This window comes from Sinocyclocheilus grahami, unplaced genomic scaffold (assembly GCF_001515645.1).
Source record: "Sinocyclocheilus grahami isolate Dianchi unplaced genomic scaffold, SAMN03320097.WGS_v1.1 scaffold178.1, whole genome shotgun sequence".
Classification (NCBI taxonomy): Eukaryota; Metazoa; Chordata; class Actinopteri; order Cypriniformes; family Cyprinidae; genus Sinocyclocheilus; species Sinocyclocheilus grahami.
Window position 1 is genome coordinate 2,568,092 of NW_015505357.1, and position 25,037 is coordinate 2,593,128.

General features: G+C 37.7%; 1 protein-coding gene across 1 annotated transcript in view; it reads left to right on the top strand.

The window, feature by feature from the left end:
• The window catches only part of plxna2 (plexin A2), a 223,271-nt gene extending 201,664 nt beyond the window's left edge, over positions 1-21,607 (top strand). Inside the window, exons 28-33 of the mRNA XM_016283942.1 lie at positions 6,148-6,247; positions 9,093-9,283; positions 12,935-13,104; positions 13,237-13,449; positions 13,629-13,779; positions 19,475-21,607. Of these exons, the coding sequence (XP_016139428.1) occupies positions 6,148-6,247; positions 9,093-9,283; positions 12,935-13,104; positions 13,237-13,449; positions 13,629-13,779; positions 19,475-19,570 (921 nt within the window). The 3' untranslated portion in view covers positions 19,571-21,607. The remainder of the gene's footprint in view (positions 1-6,147; positions 6,248-9,092; positions 9,284-12,934; positions 13,105-13,236; positions 13,450-13,628; positions 13,780-19,474) is intronic.
• Positions 21,608-25,037: the final 3,430 nt, after the last annotated feature.

Below are 25,037 nucleotides of genomic sequence, written 5' to 3' on the forward strand. Positions count from 1 at the left end.
CCCAGCGACAGCCCCAAAACATTTCTGCTCTAGAGGAGATCTGCATGGAGGAATGGTCCAAATTACCAGCAACAGTGTGTGAAAACCTTGTGAAGACTTACAGCAAACGTTTGACCTCTGTCATTGCCAACAAAGGGTATATAACAAAGTATTGAGATGAAATTTTGTTATTGACCAAATACTTATTTTCCACCATAATTTGCAAATAAATTCTTTAAAAATCCTACAATGTGATTTTCTGGATTTTTTTCCTCATTTTGTCTCTCATAGTTGAGGTATACCTATGATGAAAATTACAGGCCTCTCTCATCTTTTTAAGTGGGAGAACTTGCACAATTGGTGGCTGACTAAATACTTTTTTTCCCCACTGTATATGTATTTCTATGTATAAATTATTAATTATATTCTTTTATAATTTTCTATATACAGTATTGTTAATAAAAAATAACAATTGGTCCCTCGATATCTCTTTGCCACCTTGAAGAATTCTCAGTTCCTTAAAGTGTATACGGCCGGGAAGCAAGAAAACACACATTCAATGTATTCTCAATACTTTAATTTATTCATAGGTATAAAGATATTATATAGGCATATGTCGAGGGGAGTTTCACCCTCTTAACCAATGAGGATATGAATGACATACACATACAGTATAGGATCTTTGGCCAAGAACATGTGTTTATATAAAATGGCCACATGTACAGAAAAACATGGACATATTAGGAATAGACTTTTAGCGAAGGCTGAGGCACTCTCTTCAGAGTTCCTCACAAACTCCTTTACCCTTATAGTCCTAGCATTCATCTCCTTATTTGGGCATTTAAACCAAGAAAAACTAATGTATACATGTGCGCATGCATACCTCGAATATGAGTAAGAGATATTTAAAACATAATACAAGAGAGAGAGAGAGAAACAGATAGAGGAGGGGTGATTCAGAGAGAGAATGCTGTATAGGGAACGAGTGAGAGAAGGAGAGAAGAAAAGGAGGGGTGAGGCATATCTGGAACAATTTCTTAAAAAGACAGAGAGTGTTTTCTAACAAGTATATTTATACAACAGTTCTTTCTGATCCTCAGATCTGATTGGCTGATAAGAGTATGATATTCTAGTGATAACAGAACTCCAACCATTTCCCCAAGTTTTTAACAAATTTTCCAGAGCAAATCGTTTTGGCTGAGGGCAAAATCTCATCACGTTATATTTTATGTAATATTAATACTGTAAATCAGAGCGCTGCCTTTGTACTTTTGACTGAATTGCCTAGCAACTTTTATGATTTTCCTCTTCATACTGTATGGCATATGGTGCAGAAGTTGTGACATAGTCAAAGTAAATCACGAGGTATCTTGCTAGGGAGCTGTATACTCACTATTTGCTATATTAACTCTTGCTGTTTCCACAGAGACTGGTGAAATAGAGAGTTTAGGGAAAGAAAAGAGAAAACAGAAGGCAGGGAGCTGTAGAGAACACTGTATTGAAATACATGACTCCTGAGCCCTCCACACAAGCACCCTCACCTCTCCTGAAATACTACGGATATGCTAATCTCTGCCGTTCGTCAAGTTCCTCAATAGAGTAAGGGCATATTTTAAGAGAGCAGACAGTATAATCAGCAGCTGTGTCTCTAACATTTCGTGCTGTGGCTTCATAAACCTGTGGTCACCATGTTCTTCGCTGATTGCTCATTTTGATTGCACTGGGCTGATTAGATCACTAGTGTAAAAAAGTTTTCATCAGTCTGAATGCTAACTTGAACATTTTTCTCTAGGCTCTTCTGCTTCTCCGACTCGCTCGCTCTCTTTCTTCTCTTTCTCACTCATCCAGTCTTACTTGAAATCAGTGAGCCTCTTGACCTTGCGTAGGCTGAGTGACATTACAGAGGACTGGCAGCGTGTCCCTGAGGGGCCACCGTACTCCTCAAATTTCCAATTTAAATAGTTGGAGCAGCATGAGAGACGCTGGCATTAACAATTCAAATAAACAGGCCTCTGTTAATGTGTGTGTTACTATCCCTCACAGGGAATGTTTCAGCAGTTGTATAGCACAGTACTTTCAATAAGGCGCTTTAACTAGGAGTGTGCAAAACAATGTATTTCCAAACTCCACTAGTTACCTAACCCTAATCTAGATTGGCAGTCTTAACTGGTTTAAGGTGGAGTTCAGCTGGTTTACCGAAACCTGACCAGCTGACAAGTGCCCAACACCTTTCTAATATGATCAAAACAGACAAGGTTAGATACACCAGCAGTCCTGTTTAGACTGATGCAAGTTGTTTCAACAGGGTTCCTTAAGACCAACTAGTCTTACATAGTTAAATAGTATACATATAAAAAACACTACTGTTTGAAAGGGTCAACAAGATTTGTTTTTTCTTTTATTTGTCTCTTAAGTTCGCCAAGGCTGCATTTAGTTGATCAAAAATACAGTAATATTGTGAAATATTACAATTTAAAATGACCGCTTTTTTTATTCTAATATATATTAAATTGTAATTTATTCTGTGATGTCAAAGCTAAATTTTCAGCAGCCATTACTCCAGTCTTCAGTGTCACATGATCTTTCAGAAATCATTCTGTTATGCTGATTTGGTGCTCAAAAAATATTTCTTATTATTATTAATGTTGAAAACAGCTGTGCTACTTAATATTTTTGTGGAAACCGTGATACTTTTTTGTTCAAGATTGTTTTTGATGAAATACAAAGTTCAAAAGAACGTTATATCTTTGAAACAAATGTTTTGAAACATTGATCAGGAAATATTTATTATTAATAACAAAAAGTTGTGCTGCCTAATATGTTTGTTTTTCAGGATGCTTTGATGAATACTTCAAAAGACGAGCATTTATTTGAAACAGAAACCTTCCGTAATATTATAAATATCTTTACTGTCACTTTTAATCAGTTTAATGTTTCCTCTTTGGTTAATAGACGTTAATAGAAGAACTCAGTTGAGTGAATAATTCACTGACTCACTCATAACGACAGTCAAATTTTGTTTCTGAATTAATTTGTTTTGGATTTAAATTTATTTATAATTAATCATTTAAAAAATTTTGATTCCTTTTAGAATCTTTCACAGTGCACCTTCACAGAAGCAGCCATGTGTGTGCGTTTAGCACAAGCCCTTGATGCTCATAAGTGTTTGTAAGCTTTGTTGGCTCCAAAAGGAAATGGATAAACATCTCTGTTGTATATCATTGTGTAAGATGCTTGGCATAGATCACTGCCGGGGGTTAAGCTCTCTTTTCCAGTGCTGACAAAGCTCAAGGACTTACAGTCTGACATACAAGCCTGTTTGTCAACTGCTCATCACTTATACTAGACATACAATGCAGACGTACGTTATATATTTTAACTGTTAAGAGTTAAATTCCCTTGGATTTCCCTTTTTAGGCATCTTACATTTTACATCTCAACATATTTACCATCTGTATTATGATGCTTTCATCCATTTCAGCTATTAAACACCCATCATTCTGCTGTGTTTATCAAAGCGTGGCAAAGGCGTTTCACCCTCTTTGTGCTAGCGTGACCGAGCCTGCCGTATTTCAAAGAAGAGGCAGAATGGCGGACACATCGCCTCATCCTTCCCCACTGCCTGGATGCGGCATCTGAGTTAAAGGCGCTTTAGCTTGCAGATCGCCATCAGATAGAACGCAGACAGGGGGATCAGAGATACATGGGGAAAAGGGGTCAGCTGTCTGCTTGATGCAAACGTTATCATGAGGAAAGCTCACCCCTTATCACTCTCACACCCACCGGCGGCCCACCTGCCTGGCTGAGGATTATCCCTCAAGGGCGAATGCATCTCCCTCCATCATTTAGGCTCCGTACGGCCGCCTCCTCCACCACAGAGACCCGCTGTGGGAGAAGAAGAGTAGATTGTACATGTGGCAGCATGGGAGGCTACTGTAGGTGGTGTGGAGCCAAAAATATAAGTTACAAACCCCATTACCCAAAATAATGTTCTCCAGTGACTAATATTTGATGCTTACCAGCCATACCAGTTCCACAACCTATGAATGGAGAAAGTGAGCTAAAAAAAAAAAGTTGTTTGTGAGTGTCATCTCACTCGGCTGCCTCTGTGAGGTGATTCGTCCACAGTTCTGCACTCTTTCAAGTGTCTCTCCTGTCAGGCTATTAGGCCGCTCTGCAGTGAGGGTCGGCTGAGGAGAAACCTGCACTAATAGGGTTGGAGCTTTTGGGGGCGTACAGGGGCTGAAGTAACACCATCATCAGCCGTGAGAGTGTAGGGAGGTGAGTGAAGACTCCTAACTCAGCCTTCACAGGAGCTCAGGAGGTGCTTATCGTCTCCATTATGGTGGACAGAGAGGTTTTCTGAAATGAAATGGACTTGAAATGTGATGTTTTATGTTGACTGGAGATCTTAAGACTGTGGCACTTGACCTAGTTCGCTAGTATCTGAGAGACCTTTGGCTTCTGAGGATGTTGACCTATTTTCAGTAGCTGTTGTTAAATGAATAAAATTCGACGTTTTTAGTAATAATAAGAAATGTTTCTTGAGCAGCAAATCAGCATATTAGAGTCATTTCTGAAGGATTCTGAAGAGTAATTGCTGCAATATTGAGAGTACTACTCAATGAATCTCTGAAACACATTTATTATATTCTCTGTGTTACAGCTAAACACAGAGACCAAGATAGGCACATCCAAACCAGATAGTGTATGAGAATCGGCCAGGATTTTGCCAGCTTGCTTTCAGGAAGTTGCTTTCTTGTGCTGAATCGAGGTTGAGTCAGTTGTCTTTTGTGAGGGTAGACCTCATTTCCTCCGCAGCCCATGACAGTTCAGATTAATACAGAAGATCAGATGGAGCGCGAGCACTCACAGAGCAGACAGAGAAAAATGGAGAGTTTCACCCCAATGTATAAAAGTCCTGGACTCCATAACCTCATCTTTCCTCATCCCTTTCTGCTTTCTCATTTCTAAATGACTCAATCACTACATTCCCTCGCCTGTCAAACTCTTCCTGTTGACCTGCCTTTGTGTTTGTATTTTTACCATTACCCTCCATTCTGTTAGCTACTCTCTTTCGATCTGTGTACATGAATCTAGCTGCAGCTATTGTTGATTATAGTGTGGATTATTTATCTATTTATTTATGCTATTTCCTATTATTAAAAAGCTTATAGTGCAGGTAATTTTTTTATATTACGGTTTCTTCTTATTTTTAAAAAGCTTATCTTCAGGTTATTCTTTTTATTTTTTTATTATTATTAAACATTATTTTATTTACAATTATTATTATTTTAGCATATTTTATCTATGGTGAAAAGTAGCAAAATTTTGCAACACTTTTTTCCCCTCTAATTTAATAATCTAATTTATGGGATGGATTATCAGTAGTTGCTTAGCAACAGGGATATAAAAAATATGCAAGCTCAGCACTGTTTGTCAGTTTGAGTTACCGCAAAATTGCATTCATGATGTCCAAATCTTGGTGTTACATGTGTATTTAATTTCCTTTTTCCTTTCTCTTCTTCTTGGGCCATTCATATTGCATCTTACAGCTATATTCTGTACTATTTAAGCTTGGTACTCACCTTTCTGGAGTGTACAAGGCACAACAGGCAGTGAATGACGCCATTACATTTCAATGAGCCTCCCTCTCTCTCTTTTACTCCATTACTGAGTGCTGTAGAGTGACGTGCGTCTCAGTGAAGCAGATCTTATGTGCTGTCATATGTAAATATGGGTTTCTTGCCTAATCACAATCCTCCTTCTGTGTGAAACACAAGAGGCGAAACTCTGCTTTTACCCAAGAAGAGGCTTTAATGCGCATTTGATCTGAGAACACAGCGTGAACACCCCTTATACATTTATAACTAGAACAGATCTTTTTGAAGCACTTTAACGTCACTTTATTTCGGCACTGGGGAGAAACCGAACAATTTCACACCGGTTTTGAAAAGCAGTAGATATGTACTGAGAATCTGTTCTGCAAAAAATATATTTAATTCCGAAGTAATAACAACTCCTCAAAAGCAGAATAAAATGGCATTAGTTGTGCTCCACTATCTTGAATGTTTCTTGATAATAAGAGGCTGTGAAACCAACCACTGTGAATTAAGGATTACAGGGAAAGGAAAGAAGCTTGACTTAAACTTTGTATTTCCTGTACAGGTATCAGACCGCTGTGTGGTTGCTTTGGTGCCCAAGCAGACGTCCTCCTACAACATTCCACCCACAACTAGCATCTCTCGAACTTCTATCAGTAGATATGGTAAGTATGGTGACATTGTTTGTTTAGCTAATTAGAAGTTTGAAGTTTGTTCATTGTTTTACAATACAAAGGTCTTTGACGTAAATACAAAGCTGAAGATTGGCTTTAAATAATAACTGTGCGCACAAGCCACGTGCTGCAGTTTAGCTTTGCAGCCCATAGGATGCCCAAGGGAGCTTTCTGGGCACCAGAGAATGAGAGCAAAAGCGAGAGACCATGTCAGGAAGGGTAATAGGAAAAGAGAGAGATGTTAGCAGTTAGTGTGAAGCACAGTAATGCTGATTTCTCTGCTGAGTTTGGATGCCACCCGTAATGGACACATTAGCTCCTTCCCCATAGCGTTGCTTTGAGGGAGTGCCACAGGGCTCCCCATCTGGCCCAATCTCATTTTCCATCACACTGAGCTGCAGGCCACTCTCTGATTGCTAATTATGCACCACCGATGATACTTCACACGGGCAAAAAAACTCAAATGACACGCAGCCAAATTCCAGGGCCAGCAATGAAATGGAGCCCCTTGTGCGTTGTCACCTAGCAACCCTGCCAAACGACGCACAGAAACATCTCACCTGGCTTCAATTCACTAGATCCACATGAAATGTGGCCCGTATCTGCATATTACACGATTCTGTTTATCAAAGCTTGAGGATGTGTCTCACGTATATGCGGTATAATGAAAGAGTGTAATTATCGTCTCTTATCATTTGTAAACATAATGACATTTAAAGTTCAGGGAACACTTCAAACGGCCAAAGACGCAACAAGCAACCTGAGAAATACTCTATAAAGCTATCTTTATTTCTCAGCCGTGCTCTCGTTAACCAACAAACCTCAATCTTTTTGTATCCTCCCCCTGAATTTGGTGGTTAAGAGTTTTTAGGGTCACACTTGACACTTTGATCTATTTTATTGCAAAAGGCTTGTAGTATATTTTAGGAAACTCATCAAATAGGAATGAGATGGCACAACACAGCACTGTTTTGGCTGTTTTTACAACCTGCTCTTGTGTGTGGTGCATAAAAAGCAGCTATCTCATCTGGCAGAGCCCTGGTGCCCATCAATCACGCCATGGCACAGCGGGCACAGCTGTGCACAGGCACCCGCTGATTGATTCATATCAATTTAATGCTCAACACTTAGCAGCTCGGCTCAATTTAGCATGCCAGCACCCCCAGCCCAAAATAACACACTGCTCACACACACCTCTGACTGGCTGAAGCGAGCAACATTGAAAACGCACATTGAAATGTGCACACCAGATTATGTTGGTATGTGATCAAGCGCTTATGCCATAATTGGTTTTTACTGCATATAAAAAAAAACACCCTACTATTTTTTATTTTTTTTAATATTTAAATATTTTATTGAAATTATAAATATGTACAATGTATTTACACATAATTGTATAAGCATCCAGTCCACAAGTGAGTCAGGTTTTAATTCACTAACCGTTCTGAATTCTGTTTTGCTAGATTATGATTATTTAACGGTAATTTAAAATTACCATACTGTTGTTGATTAAAACATTTGAGATAATATGAGAACTTTTGATAAGATAAAACGTTACAACAAAAATCAACAGTTTACCTAATAATTTCAATTTATCTAATAATTGTGACTTAGTATGACAATTTTGGCTTTTTATCTCATAATTAGTACTAATGTCATATGTTTGACACTTTATCTATTATCTATATTATATTTTATGTTATAATTATTATATAAAAAATTATAACAATGATTTACCAAAGCATTATTTTCCTATGTGCTGAAATACTTTACTGTACTGGAATATGATATGACCAAAGAACCAAATCACAAAAATAATTTGTGAATTTTGTGAATTAGACTACACTGAATGTGCTGGATGATTTTTGCATGCAGCCAGCAAAGAAAATGCAACAGAAAACATTCTTTTAGCATTTTTCTCTATCTTATTGCATTCAATTCAGACTGCAAATTCACAAAACATATTTGTTGCGACTTTGTATGTTTGACAATGCAGGGAAAACACCACAAAAGTGATGGTAAAGGCAAGTTAGTCCAATTTTCTCTAGTGTATACACACATATACACCCTAGCAGTAATCCCTCAATGCCAATACTGTGGCAACGACCAAAAGGGCTATAAATTGGCAGTAGCTTAAGGTGGATTGAAACTGCAATCCACTTCTTCCTGTACCCCACTCTACTAACACCACCATTTCTCTTGGGGTTCTCCCTTGTGATGCTGATCTGCTCAAAATTCCACTTCTGTCTTGAAATAGCCAGGGATATTTGCCTTTTCACATGCCCTTTGAAGTCAGGTGATGAGGACAGAAACTGAGAGAGAGAGACTTTGAAAGGACGTGAAAGAATATATCGCACCATTGTGAGAAGCCAATCCGACCTCCCAAGAGAGCACTCAACCGCTGCGAAAAAAGCCACACATCTAATTGGAGAAGTGAGCAAGAGACTGATTACTTCACACGCGAAGATGGAGGGGACAAGGAGATGAGTTGGATGAGTGGGGAGCTTAACTCATTAGAAATCTTTAGATGCATTGATTAGGTCCTGCGATGCAGACGTTTAAAGCATGTCTGCAGCACAATGAATCAGGACGAGCCAATTATGAAGCCTTTGAAGAAGAGGCCAGAGAGTGTCGACTCATCTTGCTCGGTCTTGAACAATACAGCGATGAATCCTCTACAGAGAGTGAGAGGAGGAAAGAGATGGTTAAACAGAGTAAATTAAATGTGAGAGGGCAACGCTCTTTCTGTTCATCCCAAAGAATGGCAATGTGGAATAATGGAGGTGTAAGAAGATCATAATCCTCTTTCTTTATCTCTCTCTCTCTGTTCCCACAGACTCGACATTCCGGTACACAGGCAGTCCGGACAGCCTGCGCTCCCGTGCTCCTATGATCACCCCGGACCTGGAGAGCGGAGTCAAAGTCTGGCACCTGGTGAAGAACCATGAGCACGGAGACCAAAAGGAGGGTGACCGTGGCAGCAAGATGGTGTCTGAGATCTACCTCACCCGCCTGCTAGCTACTAAGGTAACACCTCTGGTTTTAGTGGTTAATTTCAAACTAAAGACAAGCGTCTGAAAAAACGAGGTGTCTGATTTCGCTCCCCTAGTGACATTGCAAAGGATTCTCATTATAATATTACCGCGCCATAATCTGTAAATTTCCACCCACGGCACCGTCATTTTGATTTCGAAAGCGACAACGGTGTACCAGCTCTAATGCCATGGTGAAATTTTGAGCAAAACATCCTAACTGTTCTGTCTTTGGCTGCACAGACGAGCACAGAACATTATTTACAGTCCCAGCCTCAGAGGAGACAAGAAAGCAGTGGATTTATTTATTGTATATTGCTGCTGCCACACAGATCTAAAACCTTCACAGACATAACCGACTGTTTTTGTAACTCGTGTGTTTTTAACGCAAACTTGTGTGTGAATGAGAACTTAGTTTAGTACTCACATGCTGTGGCAGCCGCTTTCTGTCCGTGTGCTTCGAACATATATCAGAAGTTTAAACTAATATGGTTTAAAACGCATGATTTCAGCGCGATAAACATGATAATCAGAACCAAAACATATGTTTTTTAGCAGGTACGAGCTGTAATTACGCAGCTCTATTCTGGAAAAGGGGGCGTGGAGCAGCAGCTCATTTGCATTTAAAGAGACAGGCATGATAAACAGCGTGTTTCTGCTTCCACTCAAAATAGGCATTTTCAAAATGATATAATAAATTATTTGTGGGGTATTTTGAGCTGAAACTTCACAGACACATTCTCGAAACACCTGAGACTTATATTACATATTGTAAAAAGGGGCATAATATGTCTCCTTTAAAGGTGCAATAGGTGATTGTCTTCAGAAACATTTTTTGTTATGCTGGTTGAAATTCTCTTCTCATCTCGATAGCAATCATTAAGTTAAGTGGTCTAAATGTGTCGGTCCGAGCGTTTTAATATGCTTTCCTACCTGCCTGTCAATGTATGTATTAGCATACCTCTGCGCACCCTGTTCGCGCAGACAGGATACATCATCAGCGTGTTCACGCACACTGTGCAGACAGAGCGAGAATGGCAGGCAAACATCAACAACCCGATCTTCCTTCCTGGTATTGTAGTACTTTTAAAGATTTCTCACCGGTGAATGACACATGATGTAGCCCAGCGGTTAATCCAGTCCTCGCGCCAGCTCGTTAGAAGTGAGCTACGCGCATGAACTGTGTTCCGATCGATATGATCCCTACACAGTGTTCATTGCTCCCTACTCCCTGAGCGGGGGAAATCTGTTGAAGTTTACTTCACTTCGGAACATGGGCTGGAATTGGGAACTGCTGATGTAGCCTATTGTAGTAATGTTGTCTCTGGTCTGTGAGCGTAAATGTGTTCCGGGGGCGTGGCTTTGGACGGCGATTGCAGGGAGGGTGGGACGTTCGCTTTCAGTGCTATCAGGCTAAAGTTCGCATTTTCCAAGATCTCCTACTGCACGTTTAACAGTTCACCCAAAAGCGTGAGATGAGTTTGGTGGGGGGTAATTGAGAATGAATGGGGGAAAGTCACGTGAGAGGAGGTAATGTCTCCATTGTGATATGACTAGTTACGTCTGGTTGTGATTGGTTCACGCGATCAATCCCACCTCTTGTGTTCATTCGCAAATCAGTCTGAATGAACAGTATAATAGCATTAATGGGAAGACTAATTTTAAAAAAGCTAGTAAACAACTCAAACACTTAGATTTAACCACTTCACTGCATCAAAATAAGACTTAAAATGGCATGAAAACTAGGGATCCGATATTCATATCGGGTATCGGCTCCGATACTTCCATTTTTCTTGGATCGGGTATCGGTCAGAGAGGGCCGATCCAAATCCGATTTTTTTTTTCCGATTGTGTGAATTATTCTGTGTTACCTCTGATAGCTTAATGTGGGCTACATATGAATATTTAAGTCCTGACATTAAAGTTCACACAAACTATTTTCTCCACTGTGGCTGTCAGTCATTCGTTCAAACTTTAAACCCTGGTCGCGTTCGGTTACAGCAGTCAGCTCAGTAAAGCTCTCTCCAAGATCATTCTGTGTTCCCATTATACTTGATTTGTAAATACACGTCTATGATTTTGCAAAAAGGACTTTATCTTCTTGCCGGAGCTTAATGTTGTTTTGTTACTTGCTACCAGGTGTCTGTGAGAACAAAACATGGGCGTAAAGTGTTTCTAGTGTGAAGGCGCACGACTCGCCGTCGCTTTCTCTCACACACGCAAAGAGCGAGAGCGAGCGAGAGTCTTAGCACCAACACCAGTCCTAAGTTCATGGTTACCAAGTTTTAATTCTAATTACTAAACTTCTATTATTAAATAATACTTGATTATCATATTATAATGCTTGACTGACTGATATTAAGAGTGTACTTTCAGATATTTAAAAAGCTGTACCATTTTACAAACATTATATATATTTGTAAAATGGCATAACTTTATTTTTATATATATAGTATAGTATAGTATTTCAGTCTAGCGAGTAAACAAAAAAATATACTAGCCAATGGCGATTCAATTGCCAAGGTGTCCGTAGAGGGTTGACTGTATAAAAACAGTTCGTGCTGCACTGTATTTGTTTTGTCCTATCGTATCATATGTTGTTGTCTTATTAAAAATATGCTATACATTTAAAAGAAATGTATTTTAATAGTATATGCTTAAATATAAATACATTCATGAATGTTTTTAATGAATAGATTTTATAATAATACAAATAGCAATGTGTAACATTTTACCATATTTAGCACTTTTATTTGTTCCCCATAAAAAAAAATGTTTTTTCACTAAATGTTTGGATTTCTAAAATTATTGTGCACTGATTTTTCTAGAATAATTTTTGCTGCCGAATTATCCAATAACCTAGTTTATGATCATTTTTTCATATTTGTTTATTTTATTTTTCTTTATAATGAAGTAGTCTGTATCTAGTAGATTGTGAAAGAATGATTATCAGTTCCACACACAGAGATATATAAATTCTACATTTATTTAAATGAGGGAAAAAAACTTCACTGGTATCGGATCGGTATCTGTATCGGCCAATACCGAACCCTAGGTATCGGAATCGGTATCGGAGGTGAAAAAGGCGGATCGGAGCATCCCTAATGAAAACAGCATCTGTGGGAGTTTTAGTGATCAGCTTGGAGAAATTTTAAATCTCTGTCTGTGACCACAGACTGATGATCCGAAAAATGTAAAAATAGTTGAAAGTTAACTATTAAAAAGAATAGCTGAACATAAGTTCACAAATAAAATATATTGTTTAAATTGTTACTGCCTTGAGTTATTGTTTTGGAATAAATGTAAAATGCTTAAAAACACTAACATGAAATTTCATACTTGGGTTTATAAATAGAATATTTATATATAGATTACATTGTTAACGTAAAAATTTAAAATATAATTTTTTCTTTTTCTGATAGTGTAAGTAATGTTTATTTAACCAAGAAAATGTGACTGGGACATGAATTTACATTTGATTAAATAAACAACAACAACAAAAATTGAGGACTTAGAATTAGAAAACTTGTCATTGATATCAAGTGCAAAAAAAAATGAAATTCTAGAAAAGTCTATAGTTTGGTTCCTATATATTTGTTCTTAATGGTATGCTTGTTTAACAGTCAGTCTTTCTTTTATTAATTAGGGTACACTGCAGAAATTTGTGGATGACCTGTTCGAGACTCTTTTCAGTACGGTGCACAGGGGCAGTGCGCTTCCGTTAGCTATTAAATACATGTTTGACTTCCTGGATGAACAAGCGGACAAGCACGGCATCCATGACACTGACGTCCGCCACACCTGGAAAAGCAACTGGTGAGAGGACACACTTATACACAATACCCAACCTCAAGAACAAAAACATGACAGTTGTTTTTACCCGGTATCTGCAATTCAAACCAATGTAACTTTTCTCTTTCTATGTTTGTGTCTGTCTATCCCCCGCAGCCTTCCTCTGCGTTTCTGGGTGAATGTGATCAAGAATCCCCAGTTTGTTTTTGACATCCATAAGAGCAGCATCACAGATGCGTGTCTGTCTGTGGTTGCTCAAACCTTCATGGACTCGTGTTCCACATCTGAACACAGATTGGGCAAAGACTCGCCCTCTAATAAGCTGCTTTATGCTAAAGATATCCCCAACTACAAGAACTGGGTAGAAAGGTAAACAATTGAATTGTATTAACAATATTTTAATTTCTTATCTCTTATTTTTGTAGTATTTTGTAGCATTGTAACAACTCTTGTACTTCATACAATGTTAATAATTGTAGTAGTGCAAGCATGCTCTCACACAAGGTTGATTTTGAGTATTGACTGTCGCCCCCTGGTGGTCTCCACAGGTACTATGCTGACATCAGCAGGCTTCCAGCCATCTCCGATCAGGACATGAATGCGTATTTGGCGGAACAGGCACGACTGCACTCCAATGAGTTTAACATGCTCAGTGCCCTCAATGAGATTTACTCCTACATTAGCAAGTACAGCGAAGAGGTGAGCCGAAATATCAAAACAAGCCGTCAACCCTAATTTTCAAAACATCCTTATTGATTTCTTACATTATATCAATGCAGACTGACTTCTTGGCTCAGTTTATCTGCTCTGTACTGAAATCAACTGGCTTCACTGTCTAAAATGCCTGAATATAGCCGCAAAAAGTAAATTATAAAACATTTCTTTTGTTTACGGATTGATGGTTCTAGGCTTAGAGTGTCACTATAAAAATACACTGGAATGTTACGTCAAAGCCAGACAATGTTTCTTGTATCTAGAGTACTATATTCTTTTACCGAAGTCTAGCTGACAGATGATTGGTTAGTAAACCACGATTTAGTTGTCAAAAGTTGATGTCTGTACTTTTATATATATTTTTACTGGTGTAATTACTCAATCATAAACACCTTTGTCCAAAATCAATACAGCCATATTTGTGGAATAACCAGCACTTTGAAACTAGAAGTACTTGTGAAATAGAGTTTCACAGTATGATGTCATCTTTAACCAGTCTCTAAAGCCAGCGGCAGCAAGTTTTAGAGTCACACACACACACACACACTTATGCACAGTGTGGGGACAGACAGAGAGCGAGAATGAATAGGCTTCTGATGAGGAAGATTACACACAGCTAGATCACTGACAGCCACTCCGACACAAAGAGCGCTAGAGTAGGGCCCACGATGGAGATGTTCCAACCGTAATGGCAGCTCCACTCAGGAGACCCATTAGTCTGACCTTTACTTTACACAGCATTTAGGACAGCGCCAAGAGCCTGGAGACACAGCTCCGCCAGCAGCCTCTCCTCTCGCTCTCATGTAAATATCGTTTCTTTGGTTGCTGGTCTGTTTTCTCTTGTCCTCACATTCCCACATACTCTCAATCTCTCTTTTTTGTGTGTTCTTTTCATTCTTTTGTACACAGAGTCTGTCTTTCTACAAATAGAGCAGTGATTACCAATGCAGGAGTATGTTTATACCAGGGGTACTTCAGATTCCAGAGGGTACTTGGGAAAATTTCAAGTTTGCTTTGTAGATTAAATCAGTAAATTTACATTTAATTATTTTAACCAATTTTAGAGGTGTCAAATTATTATTTTTTTGGCTTTTTTAAGGACAGAAAATATCATGTGAGTTTTGGGTTAGGCAGTTTGTGTGGATGACACAGTGGCTGATTGTACATTGTTGGTTAAATACAGATAATTATTTAAATGAATATTAAACTTAAAGTCCATATACATACACACCACACACACACTAAATATTATATAATAGTACATAATATAAAATGATTAATGTAAGTTAATATAATTTGTGTGGATGACAATAATAGTGCAAAATTTGGTGTGAATATACAGCTACTTATATTAATAAATAGGAAATATAAATATTAGATAAAAAGGTTATAATTAAAATATTTAAAGTTTACATATTAAATATTATAAAATATATTTAATTAAAATTGTTTGTATATGTACAGTATGTGTGTGTATATATATATATATATATATATATATATATAGTCAGTACTGTATAAGTAAATTTACATTTAATTATTTTAACCAATTTTAGAGGTGTCAGATTATTATTTTTTTGGCTTTTTTAAGGACAGAAAATATCATGTGAGTTTTGGGTTAGGCAGTTTGTGTGGATGACACAGTGGCTGATTGTACATTGTTGGTTAAATACAGATAATTATTTAAATGAATATTAAACAAAGTCCATATACATACACACCACACACACACTAAATATTATATAATAGTACATAATATAAAATGATTAATGTAAGTTAATATAATTTGTGTGGATGACAATAATAGTGCAAAATTTGGTGTGAATATACAGCTACTTATATTAATAAATAGGAAATATAAATATTAGATAAAAAGGTTATAATTAAAATATTTAAAGTTTACATATTAAATATTATAAAATATATTTAATTAAAATTGTTTGTATATGTACAGTATGTGTGTGTATATATATATATATATATATATATATATATAGTCAGTACTGTATAATAGTATAAAATACTATATAAAAAATACATGAACATAAAATGTTGATTTGAGTTTAAAATAATGTATTATCTTTCATGTAGATTTGAATGTATTTTATTACGTATTTAATTTTTCTTTCTGTATTTATTATTAATCTGCAATTCAAGTTTTGAATGTTGATTTGAGTTGATAATATTGTATAGTATTTTTGTAGACATTAATGTAAATATTATTACTAATCTGCAATTCAAATTGTTTTATATTTTGTTTCCTCTGATACAGCTCTTTGCATCTTTCCTCTTTTTTCCCCTTCTTACTTTAACTGGTGACTCTTGAGTGTCCAGCCATCCATCAGACATCAAATCAATACTAAAGGCATCAGAGGCCGTTTTTAAAACAGTAACCGCTCAAGATGCTGCCAATTAACTTTTCTAATGTACGAAAGCAGAAATACTGTATCCTATAAACAATATAATAGTAGTTAAAATGAAAAGTAAAGGAAAGCATGTCTGGTTTGCTGTCAGTGAATTGAGCCATTTGGAAGTGCTAGTGTAGACCTCAAGCCACCTGCTTGTGTTTATTTTCCCTGCCGAACTCCAAAAAAGAACAAGCATGCGCAATGCTAAGAGGAGAACATTCTTTTGTTCACCCAGCCAAATGGCGGGACACTCCGTACCTGCATGCAGTAATTCAGATACATTATACAATGCGAATAGGACAACTGAAAATAATTACCTCTGTCAGCGCTCTGGAGCACTTAACCTGATGAGAGAAGGAGAGAGAGAGAATATGTGCTCTTCTTAAAATGAAGGCAACTGAATCAGACACAATGATGTGGAGAGTGCTCCTGCAGCTGTGCTGAAATGCATGAAAAATTCAGTGCACGAGCTCCTCGTCGAATACATGCTCATGCTGTGAACCTGGAACGCAAGCTCGCAGCAGCTGTAGGAGTGTTGACCTGCCCCGTAGCTACAGGCGCGGAGACGAACCCAGCAGGTGTGGGCCCAACTTGGCTCCAATGGCAGGCGTACCGGGAATAGTGGGATGCTGGTAGAAGATGAAAAAGACATCTAGTGCCTCACAATCCAGTTGATGGCTTCCAAATTTGACTTTTCTGCATCTCAGTTTGATGGTGAAGTGACACTGATGTAATTCCTTATTATCGGTGGGATGAAACTCCAAGCTGAGCAAGGCTGGTCCGAACTTGGTTTGGATTTTGTCTGGGGTGATATAGCATGTATTAAAGATCCCTAAGGTTTACCCAAAAGGTTGCAGATTCGTTTAAGATTCATGAGATTGTGCCTTTGAGCAAGGCATTTAAAGGGTCAGTTTACCTAAAAATAAATAAATAAATCATGCTCATGACATTCCAAACCTGTATGACTATATGAATCTGTGGAGCACAAAAGATATTTTGCAGAATGTTCACGCTGCTCTTTTAAATACAGCATACAAAACTTCTGTATATTCAAACTAGGAGTAACACAATCAGTTATGATACACACAAGAACATGTGGTGGAAATAGCTAAGATTCACTGGGGTTTCCTTAGTAGGGGAGTCTTTATAGTTTTTTTTTTTTTACTGTGAGTATGCATAGATGGCATCCAAATGAGCTTGACTACACATTACTAAATATAATTTTTGATCATTTTATTTATATTACAACAAATTACACGATTTTGGTCTGTTCCTCAAATATCTACGCAGACGTGCATGGTATTTGACCATTTTATGCACTTTTCGGTTATCATTAAGAAACTATTAACGAAAACTTATTCAAATTAATTAAACTTTTAAAATTAGAAATATTGCCTTTACCAAATAACTAAGATATTTTAAAGCTGAATTAATACAATTAATAACTGGAAAGAAAAACTAAACCTTAGCTAAAACTGAAATCAAAAGAAATTAATCTTAGAAAAGAGCAATATTAATATATTAATATTAGTATATCAGTAATACTAAAATAACACTGTTTGACAGTTCCTGTACAGTCACTTTTTATGCTTTGATGTATGATAACAAATGCAAAGTGAACATTCTGCAAAATATTTCCTTATGTGTTCCATAGAAGGAGAATTTTTCTCCTTTCAGAAGCACAGAATTTTACCTTTCAGTTACTCCTTAGAAGTACTTGTATAGTTTGGATAAACATGTCAGTTGAGCAACATAGTATTTATAAAGTTGGACGTATTAGATCGCTGAGTTTTAGAGCAGTGAACCAGATTGTCTTTGTTTACAATCAATCATTCTTTCGCAGTTACAAGAGGAGATTTTAACATACACCCACCCTCCAGTGCTCTCACGTCCACCATTTTAGACTTTGAAAGGTATCATTAATGAAGCCCCATCTTGGCTAGCTAGATGTGCCCGTATCTATCTAGTTTCCCATTATTTTCACTGCAAATGAATGGCAGACAGAAGCCACGATGCCACTTCTTGCCGTGTTCCTCTGACACCGCGGTCAGAGATTATGACATGAGCACAGAGAGGGGTCGATCCCGTCTGCCCGCCCCCTTTCAACATGACTCGACATTTTTGACTGCTCTGTTTTCAGAAAAACACACACAGATGGAAATGAGAGATGGCACTCTGAAGTTTGGGTCAGACTTAAGTTATACTTTCCTTTTTAATTAAATATTCATGAAATTAAGTCTCTGGCCATTTTTCTCTCAGAGACTGAAAATTAGTCCAAGTCTCCTATCACAGTGAGCAGTAACTGGTCGGTGATAATTAGATATGGAGTATGTCGTTTGAAGAACGTGTCTGGTGTTTAATGGTTGCCTGAAACAGTTTTATGTTTTAGATGAAACATCACATTTGTTCACATTGAACCCAATTCTGATTTGTTTTTCAAATCCGATTTTTAGGAATGTCTGTAGTGTCAGTTTCCAGGTGTTGATAGGTGGTCTGTTTGTTTTAGACAGCTTAGTTATTATCTGCCAAGAAACTTTCCTACAACTAACTTTTCAATACATTTCCCTTGAGTTCTAGATATTTATTATATTTTTTAAAGTTAATATCAAACATTCTTTTTGAATGATCAATTTTAAGATATATTTTAATGTTCTATTATAATAAATACAGAGTTCTGGCATGAAACTCTTGATGGCGCAGTCCGACAGGTCTAGCTCAATCTGACCTTGCCACATCGTCACATGGCAGCTGATTGGTTCTCTCTTGTATCGGTAGCCAATGAGCTTACTGCTTAATATTCAAATACCTGGCTTCTGTTTGCTGTAGCAGTTTTGCAGTGCACTTCAGAAACCCTCCACCTTCCCCAGCTCCACCTGTATAGATCTGCTACGAGGTGATTCATGTATGCTATATGGGGGTTATTTATATGTGTGCAGCAGCAGTATTTCTTACATGCTTACAGCAGCATGTTGTGGATGTATTGGCAGTAGCAAGTCTCGGTACTTGCTCTGCAGCAGCGTAGCAGATCTATTTCGCCAAGACCGAATACATTAACATTATCATGTACATTACCATGCCAATCCCTCCGAGAGTTGTCATGACAGAAATATATTCTTTCCTGAGATCATATTAAATGCTTTATAAAATTTTAGATTTTTCCATCTTTCATTATGTTATGATGTGTTCTTCCGAGCATACAAAATCTGCCCCTTCACCTGAGATCTGTCGTAATGCCGTACAGTGATTAACGCCTTCCTGTGTTCTTTTCCTAGATCACTGCTGCACTGGAACAGGACGAAACGGCAAAGAAACAGCGACTGGCCTACAAAGTGGAGCAACTCATTGCCGCCATGTCACTGGAGAGCTGAGAGAAACACAAAGCTGGAACGAAGGACGAAAGACCTTCAATCAGTCAAACCATCATCCAAAGCCTCCCCACACAAAAGAGAGAAACACTGGCTAGAGACTCGACACCAACAATAGCTTGTGCTTTTTTTTCTACAATTTTGTGAAGAGGTCACCTTTAAGACCAATGGACAACTATTTGATGAAAGCAAGTCTCCAGGCTTTCATCTTGAGGACGGGATCAGGAGTGGAAACTATGGAGTTCTGTTTTTAGTTTAGTCTTTTTTTTTAAGGAAAAAAACTGTAGGACGAGCAGCTTCCTGGAACATTTTTTGTTTACCTGAATTGTTGTTTTTTCTTTAGTTCATCTGGTTCAATGTGCCTAGCACTGATTTACGTGATGAATGCAAGACACCGATACTTCCTCAAAAATGTGCTTGCTAAAACCATTTCAGGAGGATTTGACTGAAGGAAACGGACATCTACTGCCTCACCATTACTGTCCAGTTGATGGCTTTTACTTCCAAATTTTATTTTTATACATGAGTGCTTTTTGAGTTTGTTTTGTTGAGTCAGCTAGTATAATTCTTCATCGTTGGTGTGGCAAAAGTTCAAGTCTCTTTCTTTCCTTGGAAAGCAGCGGCTGCTACCAACACACGTGTGCATGTCGACATGCTAGTACAAACTTAGACTTTCAAATCCAACTGGCCTGAGAGACCACAAGGCATCGACATTGTTTGGGAAATAATGAAACTCCAACAAAAAGGGGGCCAAAGTTCAACCAGCATGTCCCTAATAATTTTGGATTGACCAGAAGCCAGTATCAAACTGGATGAACTGCGCTCTACGGTCTCTCTATGTGCATATGTCTCGTTTTCTACATGTAAGCGTATGTGAATGTACAAACGTTACTCTATTTTATCTTCGCATTTTTTGTTGCTTTTCTAAAACAGGAGTCAGTTGAGCTGATCTCCACGGCACGACGTCCTAAAGAACTGAAACTCCCTCTCCATAATAGTGCTGCTGAGATTCAAATACACAAGTGGCAACGAGTAGCACCTTCAGCTCAAATCACGCGTGGAGAAACCCCACCTTCGTTTTCAAACAAATGGACTCGCTTGAGATCATCTTACCAGAGAGTATTAATTATTATGTATGGTCCAATGTGTGTGTAGTCTGCATGCATTATACAGTACCTCATATAAAGAAAAAAATAGTCTCCTTTCCCATTTACTCCTATGTTCAAGTGCCAAGAGGTCACGTGAGTTGTGGATGACTCAGAGGAATGCCGATTATGTAATATACCATGTCACTTCCTTTCTGTACACACCTGTCGGGATTAAGTGCCAAAAGATCACTTATTTACGCACTTGTCGGTTGATGCTTTATTAAGGGAACGGACCCTGTATACTGTAAAAAAAAATCTCTGGTTTAGAAGGTTCACTCGCAAATTCAGGTTCGAAGAAGACCATGAGCTTGGAACGGTATTTGTAAATATAAAGTATTTGTAAAATACTTTAGGTGTCTGGGATCTTGATAGCTTGAGTGGGTTCTTTCCAATCTCTTTTATTCCCCCGCCTGACATGAAGTATGTCAACAGAACGCATGAACAAAAGACAACATAGCTTTCATTTATAATGCATGATGGCAGGTAGAGCTGTTTTTGAAGATCATCCGAACCAAAATAGACAAGGTCATTCAGGTCAGAGTCATCTTAGGTTCACAGAGGTATCAGGGAGAGATGTAACTGCTCCTCAGCTCAGTTTATACGGTAAAAATGCAGTATCGGATGTGAAGAAACGGACTGGAACAGCTCAAATGGCGCTTGTTTTTTTTCCCCCTGTGGCCTTAGAACATTGAATCTGTTGTTTCTAGTTCATTTAGTCAGCGACGTGTCATTTTTCTGTCTTTATTAGCTGTGTTTGAGAATAATCAGATAAAGAGAGCCAATGTGATGATGGAGAAGGGTGGAAGAGGCATGCCCTCGCCCAGACGGGTGCTGGGTGGTGTCTGCTGGAGTGTTTGAGAAGCATAGGAATGAGATGGAGAGAGAGACAGACCCCTTTAGCTTCAGCCCCCTGTGGCCTTAGAACATTGAATCTGTTGTTTCTAGTTCATTTAATCAGCGACGTGTCATTTTTCTGTCTTTATTAGCTGTGTTTGAGAATAATCAGATAAAGAGAGCCAATGTGATGATGGAGAAGGGTGGAAGAGGCATGCCCTCGCCCAGACGGGTGCTGGGTGGTGTCTGCTGGAGTGTTTGAGAAGCATAGGAATGAGATGGAGAGAGAGACAGACCCCTTTAGCTTCAGATTCCTCCTGCTGCTTTGAAGCTCGCCTTTGATCTCAACTAGTCGTGTGCTCAGTGTGATCAGGAGATTAAAAAAACACATCAAAAATGGGATCCAGTGCAGGAGATTACAAATGAAGAGCTGCATGAAAGACAATGAATTAATCTGTTAAAGGAATAGTTCACCCAGAAAATTCTGTCAGCGTTTACTCATCCTCATTCAAATCTTGTTGGACTTACTTTTTCATGAAACAAAAAAAGGATACATTTTGAAAGATATTTTGGTCGATCTTTCACATACAGTTGCAATGAAAAGCAAATGATACTTTCATTCTTCACAAAGGATGGAAAAGAGCATCATAAAGTGGTCCATATGTTCTATACAGAAGTTTATCTTCTAAAGTCATATGATAGATGTGGGAAAGTAATAAACCACAATTTGTGAATAAATCGTTTAGACTGGTTTTGGGAACTAAATCAACAAATTCATTGAAAAGATCTGGGCTGCGTTTCCCAAAAGCATTGTAAGCTTATGTACATCATAGACCCATTGAAACCGATGGAGCTACGATCAACTTAAGCTTACGATGCTTTTGGGAAATGCAGCCCTGAATCAAAACAATGATTCAGAACTATTACATGAAGAAGAAAAAAAAACTAGGAAAGGTTTAAGGTAAATAATGTCACATTCTCACAAAATTATTGCATTGCTTTGTTAGTCGTATGAACTTCTTATGGCACTTTTTTGTCCTTTTTGAAAGTTGAAAGCTTTATAATGGAACTATCACTACAAAAAAAAAAATTTTTCAGTATTTTTGTCCAGTATAAATATCAAAGCATGCTTTATTTAAAAAATATATATATAAAAAAAACGTTTATTCGTTTTACCCCATTGGCAGATATTTTATTTTATTTTAGGCAAAACTCGTTTAAATAAATTTCTCAGAAAACAAGACTTCTTATTTTACATAATTTTGCTTGTCAAGTAAATTAGGCTACATATTGATTTAAGTATGTTTAGATGTTCTCCTGTTGTGTTCACTGGAAGAAAGTAAGTCATTAAAATACGGCAGATTTTTTTGGGATGAGCTATTATAGGATGACCTATAGTAATTCTACTCTTCCTGAACAACTACACATTCCTCTAACAAACACACACTGTATAGTCAGTCAACATATGTGAATTTACAAGCCATGTCGCATGTTAGTGACATTAGGGTACATGAAAAAGCTTCCTACTTTTGGTTATCCACAGTCTTCCCCGTTTTCCATTCATCAGAGCTCATCCCAGCTCTATAAGGGCAAGAGACCTTCCGTCGAACCCGCTGCACTTGAGGATTTCCTTGGATGCGGCTCGGTTTTAATGTGAACATTGTTTGCTGCCACATTAGTCGAGGAGAGACTACTCTTGCTTCTGCAAAAAAAAAATAAAAAAAATTCAGAGAACAAAATGTATTCTGGTCCTAACGTTTTGTTTGAAATGATGTGGCACAGGAAATTGCACTTTGTTGAGAGAGATTTCAGTAGCTCAACGCTTACTAATGTTTATTAGAAGATATTTGATCCCTCGAAAAAAAAAGAAAAGTTAATTATAATTTTTATTGCGCTATTCTGCAGAGCAGAATAAAATTTGACAGCACTGGGCAGCTTTCTGAAATATCAGCAGTCATCTGTGGCGGTCACAACTGCTGCTAATTTTATATATTTGGCACGAATCGACAGTCTTGGAATAAATTTTGTGCACTTTTATTGTTTTTAGCTCATGTTTTGCTCTGTGATGGAATAGCATGCTATGAACAAGTGAAATGTTCATATTCTCTTCATATTACTGATCGTAGGAAACAAAAACGAGAGCGAGAAAGACTTTTGTAGTCTGTTTGATCACCTCAGAGGTGAAAATCCTTCCATTTTCAATCACGCAAAATTATAAATTAATCTCTCTTTGTAGACACTGGAGTTCTGTAACATAGTACATAGAAATAATAATGACCTCGATGATGATGATAATAATAACACTTATGGTTGTCTGTTCTTGTTGTTTTTTTAAGTGTTGTGAAAATTGTAAGAGAGTTAAAATATTTAAAAAGAAAAAAAGTTGGTCTTGTTTTTTTAATTGCTTTTGTTTTGTTATATTATATTACTGTGTACCTATTGTAAATATGAAGCACACCTATTTTGCAAGCCAAGGATTCACTTTGTACTGTTGTTATATATAAATAAAATTTACTGGTTAAAAATGGTGGTTCTGCTCAACTCATTGAGAAATATCCCTGTGGTATACACTCCCCTGTCATTACTCGAAAAACCGAATGACTTCTGTCAGCCCGAGGGGAAAAATGGCCTCACAGTCATCCCACTAAGTTGGGGTTAATCTAGGGATGCAATTTAAACCTCGCCATCAATGAACACTCACACTCAGACTCGCTGCGTAACAAGGTAACCAATGGAGCTTAAACAGCCCAGCACTGCAGTTTGTCTTCTCATGTGGCCATTATCCCTAGCTGGACATTTCTCTCACACCACACTCAGACAAATTACATTACAATGGTAATGGGCCGGTGGTTTCTGATTGGATGACCGTGTAAAATGCCCCCAGAGGGGCTGAGGTGGATGTGCCGGTTTTTAATCAATACAGATGTCTGGTTCAGGCAAGACCACCAAATACAGCCCAAGACAATGTGTTTTGTAACTATTCACAAAACTAAATTTATCACAACCTTGATTCACTGTTTTTAAACAAAGTACATACGCTGTTGACCACTAAGGTGACCCTATCCCATAAGACGCATCATTAACAGCTGAATGTTGTCATAACATCTGACAGGTAGTGATTTAGTGGCATACTGTGGTTGAGTAAACATTCATAATTCACTCAAATGAAAACATCAAATATATGTCTAGGAAATGTACGTGTACTGTCAGAATACTGACAAGACCAGCATTAGTACTGGTTAAGCTCAACCAGGATGTTGAAGCTCCAAAAATTACAAAAAACAAGTGTGGAACTGTGGCTCAGCAACAAAGAAATGTGTGCTGCAACACTCCTATTCAAATAACATTTTTATATTAATATTATCACTAAAGCAATCTTAAAGGGTTAGTTCATCCAAAAATGAAAATTAGCCCATGAATTACTCACCCTCAAGTCATCCTAGGTGTATATGACTTTCTTCTTTCAGACGAATCCAGTCGGAGTTGTG